This window comes from Numida meleagris, unplaced genomic scaffold (assembly GCF_002078875.1).
Source record: "Numida meleagris isolate 19003 breed g44 Domestic line unplaced genomic scaffold, NumMel1.0 unplaced_Scaffold250, whole genome shotgun sequence".
Lineage (NCBI taxonomy): Eukaryota > Metazoa > Chordata > Aves > Galliformes > Numididae > Numida > Numida meleagris.
In genome coordinates, this window is record NW_018364306.1 from 477,811 (window position 1) to 484,132 (window position 6,322).

Consider the following 6,322-nt stretch of genomic DNA (forward strand, 5'->3'; position numbering starts at 1 on the left):
GGGGGGCAGGGGAGAGAAGCTGGATAATCGTGGGGTGATAGAATGGGTTGGGTTGGGTGGGTCGCTAAGGATCGTAGAACCAGGGAATGGGTTTGGATTGGGTTGGAAGGGTCCTTCAAGATCATAGAATGACAGAGTGGGTTGTGTTGCAAGGGTCCTTCAAGATCATGGAACTATGGAATGGTTGGGTTGCAAGGGTCCTTCAAGATCAAAGAATGACAGAGTGGATTGTGTTGGAAGGGTCCTTCTAGATCATAAAACTACAGAATGTTTGGGTTGAGTTGGAAGGATTCTTGAAGAAAGTAGCACTATGGAATGGCTTGGGTTTGGGTTGGAAGGGTCCTTAAAGATCATAGAACTGTAGAATGGTTGGGTTGCAAGGGTCCTTCAAGATCATGGAACTATGGAATGGTTGGGTTGCAAAGGTCCTTCAAGATCATAAAACTACAGAATGTTTGGGTTGAGTTGGAAGGGTTCTTGAAGAACGGAGCACTATGGAATGGCTTGGGTTTGAGTTGGAAGGGTCCTTAAAGATCACAGAACCGTGTGATGTGTTGGGTTTGGGTGGGAAGGGATCTTAAAGGCCATAGAACCCTAGAACGTTGGGTTGGAAGGGTCCTCTGCCTGCCCCCAGCTGCCCGCGTCGTGGTGTCCCCATCCCCCCGCGTGCTCGAAGGCCACGCTGCCAACCTGACGTGCTGGGTCAGCACCGACTCCGGGACCCATCCCAACGTCACCTGGTACCGGAACGGGCAGCAGCTCCCTGCTGGCCCCACTGCAGCCCTGCTGCTCCCGCAAGTGACAAGCGGGGACGCGGGGCTGTACCACTGCACGGCCGTCAGCGGGAGCAGCAGCCGGAGCTCCGCTGCCGTGCAGTTGGATGTGCTGTGTGAGTGCGGGGTGCTGGGGTTTGGGGTGCCAGGGAGGGTTGGGGGCAGTGGGATGTGGGCATGGCCATGCCTCGAGTGCACAAATCCCAAATCGTGTTGGCGTTTGTCACCTTACCCTGGGCGCGGGATCCCCTCTTGGTGCAGGGTCCCCTCAGCACGAGGTCTCTTCTTGGCACAGGTTCCCCTCTCGGGCACAGGGTCCCCCTCTGGGTGCCAGGTCCCCTTTCTGGGCACAGGGTCCCACTTGGGTGCAGGCTCCCCTTCTTGGCACGGTGTCACCACGCAATGTCTGTGCTCTATCCCACGCAGACCCCCCCAGGAACCCCCGCCTCACCGCCTTCCTGGAGACGCAGAGGGGCCGGCTGGCCATCTTCCAGGCCTCGGTGGCCAGCAACCCCCCAGCCCAGCTGGCCCTGCACCGTGGCGAGCAGCTGGTGGCCTCCAGCAGCGGCGGGGGGCACAGCCCCATCCCACGGGTCAGCGCCGTGGCCGCCCCCAACGCGCTGCGGGTGGAGGTCCGGGATGTGACGCTGGGGGACGAGGGCAGCTACCGCCTGACCGCCACCAACGCGCTCGGCACTGTGGCACAGCACCTCTTCTTCCACGTGCAGGGTGAGCGCTGCTCCCCACGGGCAGGAATGGCTGTGGGGCGGGGATGGGGCACCCATGGCTGCGGGCCGGGGCCCAGCGCCCCACAGACACGGACACCCGGTGCCATGCTGGGGTCCGCATCCCCTCCTGACCGTGGGAGAAGCGCCCAAGCAATGGTTTGTGCCAAGCGTTGCTCTCTTCTCCCAGCTGCCCGCGTCCTGGTGACGCCATCCTCAGAGGTGCTGGAAGGGGACGACGTGTCCCTGACGTGCGAGGTGCCCGGGGAGCCGGCGCCTGGCACCGTCTTCTCCTGGTACAAGGATGGAGCGCCCGTGCATGAGGGCACTGATGGCGTCATGGAGCTGCCCCATGTTGCCAGCGCCGCCGCCGGCTCCTACCACTGCAAAGCCCACGGCCCCACAGGGACTAACGCCAGCGTGTCCCCCGCCGTCACCCTGCGCGTCCTCTGTGAGTGGTGTGGCGTGGGGACGGGGTGCGTGGGGTGCGATGCGGTGTGGGGTTGCAGTGGGGCATGGCACGGCCATCGGTGCTGGCACCGTCCCCCAGTGTCCCATGCACACAGACCTCCCAGAGCGAGTGAGAGGATTCCATGGTCGAGCAGACATGGAGGGGATGGGCTGATGGTTGGGCTCGGTGACCTTGGAGGTCTTCTCCAACCTGGAAGATTCCATGATGGATTCTATGGATGTGATGGGTTGATGGTTGGGCTCGGTGACCTTGGAGGTCTTCTCCAACCTCAATGATTCCATGATGGATTCTATGGATGTGATGGGTTGATGGTTGGACTCAATGACCTTGGAGGTCTCCTCCAACCTGAATGATTGTGTGATGGAATGGACATAGAGGGGATGGGTTGATGGTTGGGCTCGGTGACCTTGGAGGTCTCCTCCAACCTGGATGATTCTGTGATGGAATCACGGAGGTGACAGGTTGACGGTTGGACTTGATCATCTTGGAGGTCTTCTCCAACCGCAATGATTCCATGATGGAGTCATGGAGATGATGGGTTGATGGATTCAATGACCTTGGAGGTCTCCTCCAACCAGGACTCCATGGCTCCACAGACACCCGCCTCAGGCTTTGCTGGGCGGTGCCACCCACCCCTGCTCACAGCCCCACACATCTCCCCACGCAGACCCCCCACGGGCCCCAGTCCTCAGCTCCCTGCTGGAGGCTCCCGGCGGGCGCGGGGCAGTGCTGCAGTGCCACGTGGACAGCCGTCCCCCAGCACTGCTGCAGATCCACAAGGACGGGGTTCTGGTGGCCTCCAGCACGCCGTCCCCATCGGCCACCGCGCCGCGGCTCAGCGTCACCGCGGCCACCAACAGCCTGCGGGTGGGCATCGGCGGCGTGCTGCTGGAGGATGAGGGCGAGTACGTGTGCTCTGCCAGCAACGCCTATGGCAACGCCAGCACCACGGCCAACCTGACGGCGGGCAGTGAGTGGGGGTGGGGGCTGCAGTGGGGTGGGGTGTGTGGGGCAGGGTCGAGGTGCGGTGATGGGATGTGGGGTTGGGATGGGATGGGGGATTGGGATGGGGTTTGCGGTGGGGTGTGGGACTTGGGGTGGAGTGCAGTGATGGGATGTGAGACTGGAATGGGATGTGGAAATGGGATGCGGGACTGGGATGGGGTGTGCAATAGGATGTGGGACTGGGATGGGGTGTAGGACTGGGATGAGTTGTGTGGTGGGATATGGGACTGGGATGGGGTGTGCAATGGGATGTAGGACTGGGGTGGGGTGTGCAATGGAATGGGGGATTGCGATGGGGTCTGCAGTGGGGTATGGGACTGGGGTGGAGTGCAGTGATGGGATGTGAGACCGGAGTGGGATGTGAAAATGGGATGTGGGACTGGGATGGGGTGTGCAATGGCATGTGGGACTGGGTGTGAGACCGGAGTGGGCTGTGGAAATGGGATGTGGGACTGGGATGGGGTGTGTGATGGGATGCAGAATTGGTATGGGGTGTGCAATGCGATGTGGGACTTGAATGGAGTGTGGGATTGGGATGAGGTGTGTGGTGGGATGCAGGACTGAGATGGGGTGTGCAATGGGATGGGGGATTGGGGGATTGAGATGGTGTTTGCATTGGGTTATGGGACTGGGGTGGAGTGCAGTGGTCGGATGTGAGACCGGAATGGGATGTGGAAATGGGATGTGGGACTGGGATGAGGTGCGTGATGGGACGTGGGATTGGGATGGGGGTTTGGGATTGGGACAAGGTGTGAAGTAGGACATGGGCCTGGGATGGGGTGTGTGATGGGATGTGGGACTGGGATGGGATGTGGGACTGGGATGGGGTGTGTGATGGGGTGCGGGGCCAGCGGTGGGAGCGATGGGTGCAGGGGGATTGCGGTGGCAGCGTGAAGGGCTGGCCACGGGGACAGGAGCGGGGAAGGAGCCGCAGTGGGATGGGTGGGGTGGAAACGGGGGAGGAACGGTGGGAACTGCAGTTATGGGGCCGGAGGGCTGCAGTGAGGCATCTGGCTGCCACGTCTCCATGGCTCCATGGGGATGGAGCCCAATGGGGTGACGCTGAGCCCGGAGCTCATTCCCGGCCTTCCCCTCTCCCCGGTGCAGCCGCCCGCCTCTGGATCTCGCCGTCCCCCGACGTCCTCGAAGGTGACGCCGTCAACCTGACCTGCGCCGTCCATAGCGGGGCCCGGGACGCGCTGAGCTACACGTGGTACAAGGACGGGGTGCTGCTCAGCGCCGGCCCCAACCCAACCATCACCATCCGCAGCGCAACCGCCGCCGTCGCCGGCTCCTACCACTGTGCCGTGCACGGCCCCGCCGGCACCCGCAGCACGGCCCCCAGCGCGCTGCGTGTCCGCTGTGAGTCCGGGGGCTCCGGGGGGGCCCCCGCTCCGTGTTCCCCTGGTCCCGTGTCTGGGTGCAAGGGCACCGCTGCTGCTGGAGCTCACGGCGCGGTGCAGACCCAACTCGGCTGTCCCGGCTCTCCTTTCATTCCCAGACCCTCCCCGCAACCTGCAGCTGAAATCCTTCACCGAGAGCGGCGGGGGCACGGCCCTCATCCTGCTCTGCACCGCCGACAGCAGCCCCCCGGCCGAGCTCAGCCTGCACAGGGACGGGGAGCGGGTGGACCCCAGCGCCGCCGCGGGGCCCCGCGTGCCCAACACGCTGCGCCTGGAGCTGCCGGCGGCCGCGGCGCGGGACGAGGGCGAGTACGAGTGCCGGGCACACAGCCCCCTCGGCAGCGCCCGCACCTCCGTGCACGTCCGTGTGCAGGGTGAGTGCGGGCGATGCGGCGGGGTGAGGTGCCGCACGGCGTGGGCACGGGGGGAGGTTGCCCCGTGCTGCGGATGCGGAGCTTGGGAAGGGGTTGCTTCATGTGCTGGTGGGTGAGGGTGCTCCGTGGTGCTCCGTGGTGCGGGCACAGAGCGAAGCGTTCCGTGGCGCGGGCACAGGGCTCGGGGATGAGGTTGCTCCACGGCACGGGCGTGGGGTGAGGGTGCTCCGTGGTGCATGGGCATGGTGCTTGGGGGCGAGGCGGTCCGTGGTGTTGGCATGGGGTGAGGTTGCAAGGTTGTTGGGCACGGTGTGGCATGGGGTGAGGTTCATCCATGGTGCTCCGTGGCGTGGGCAGGGGTCAGGGTGCTCCGTAGCATGGACACGGGGTGAGGTTCATCCATGGTGTGTGGGCACGGAGCTTGGGGGTGAGGTGCTCCACGGTGTGGGTGCGGAGTGAGGGTGCTCCATGGGCACGGAGCACGGGGATGAGGATGGAGACAACGCTGCTCCGTGGCGTGGGAACGGATCTTGGCAACAAGGCTGCCCCGCGGTGCGGGGCTGGGGGCTGCCCCACCGCGCCAGCCCCGATCCCTGCAGCCCTCAGGGTGCGGGTGCTCCCTGCCGCCGAGGTGCTCGAGGGCACGGCCGTGACGCTGAGCTGCGAGGACGCAGCCCCGGAGTCGGGCACCACCTACGCGTGGCTGAAGAACGGGCGCTGGCTGCGGGAGGGGCCCTCGGCCGCGCTCCTGCTCCCCACCGCCCGCAGCAGCGACGCGGGCACCTACAGCTGCGTGGCCCGGGTGGGAACGCGCACCCAGAGGGCTCCCCCCGCCGAGCTGAGGGTGCTGTGTGAGTGGGGCTGGGGGCTGCCGGGGGGATGGCCTGTGGGGAGGGGGGAGGGAGTGGTCACGCCGGTGGGAGGGGAAGCGTGGGCTGTGTCGCCATCTGGTGACCGCTGGCCCCGTCCCGATGGGCCCGAGAAGCTGCTCCGAGTGGGGTGGGTGCTGGAAAGCGCTTTAAGAGTGGGTTGCATCCCCGTGAATCCGCGCAGCTGGAGGGCTGGGGCGGGGGAGACCCGGGGGGGGCCCACGGAGGCCGCCGTGTCTTGCAGCGTGCCCCGTCCCCACGGCCTTTACCCAACGACAACCGCCCCAAAGCCACCGGGAAGACCTTGGGGCCGAGACGCCGTCCTTGTCGTTGCAGACGCGCCGCGGCAGCCGTCCCTCGTGGTGCTGGCGGAGCTGGGCGGTGGGTGGCACTCGGAGCTGCTCTGCACGGTGGACAGCCAGCCCCCGGCCGACGTGGTGCTGCTGCACGGCCCCGTGCCCCTGGCCTCCACGCGGGACCCCCCAGCGCAGGCGGCCCCCAACGCTCTGCGGGTGCGGGTGGAGGGGCCGGGGGCTGCGGGGCTCTACGTCTGCGTGGCCAACAACAGCTTCGGCGCCGTGAACACCTCGCTGCTCCTCGGTGCCAGCGGTGAGTGCTGCGCTCGTGCTGGGCATCGCTGCATGGCCAGAGCGTGACCACAGGGAGCACCACATGGCGTCGTCATGGCATGGCCGTAGAGT

At 65.3% G+C, this 6,322-nt stretch overlaps 1 protein-coding gene across 1 annotated transcript in view; it reads left to right on the forward strand.

Moving 5' to 3' along the window:
* SIGLEC1 (sialic acid binding Ig like lectin 1) overlaps positions 1-6,322 on the forward strand; it is a 15,636-nt gene that overhangs the window by 6,621 nt on the left and 2,693 nt on the right. The window contains exons 10-17 of the mRNA XM_021382523.1: positions 534-889; positions 1,200-1,502; positions 1,689-1,949; positions 2,638-2,940; positions 4,083-4,337; positions 4,477-4,752; positions 5,352-5,603; positions 5,958-6,230. Coding sequence (XP_021238198.1) covers positions 534-889; positions 1,200-1,502; positions 1,689-1,949; positions 2,638-2,940; positions 4,083-4,337; positions 4,477-4,752; positions 5,352-5,603; positions 5,958-6,230 — 2,279 coding nt within the window. The remainder of the gene's footprint in view (positions 1-533; positions 890-1,199; positions 1,503-1,688; positions 1,950-2,637; positions 2,941-4,082; positions 4,338-4,476; positions 4,753-5,351; positions 5,604-5,957; positions 6,231-6,322) is intronic.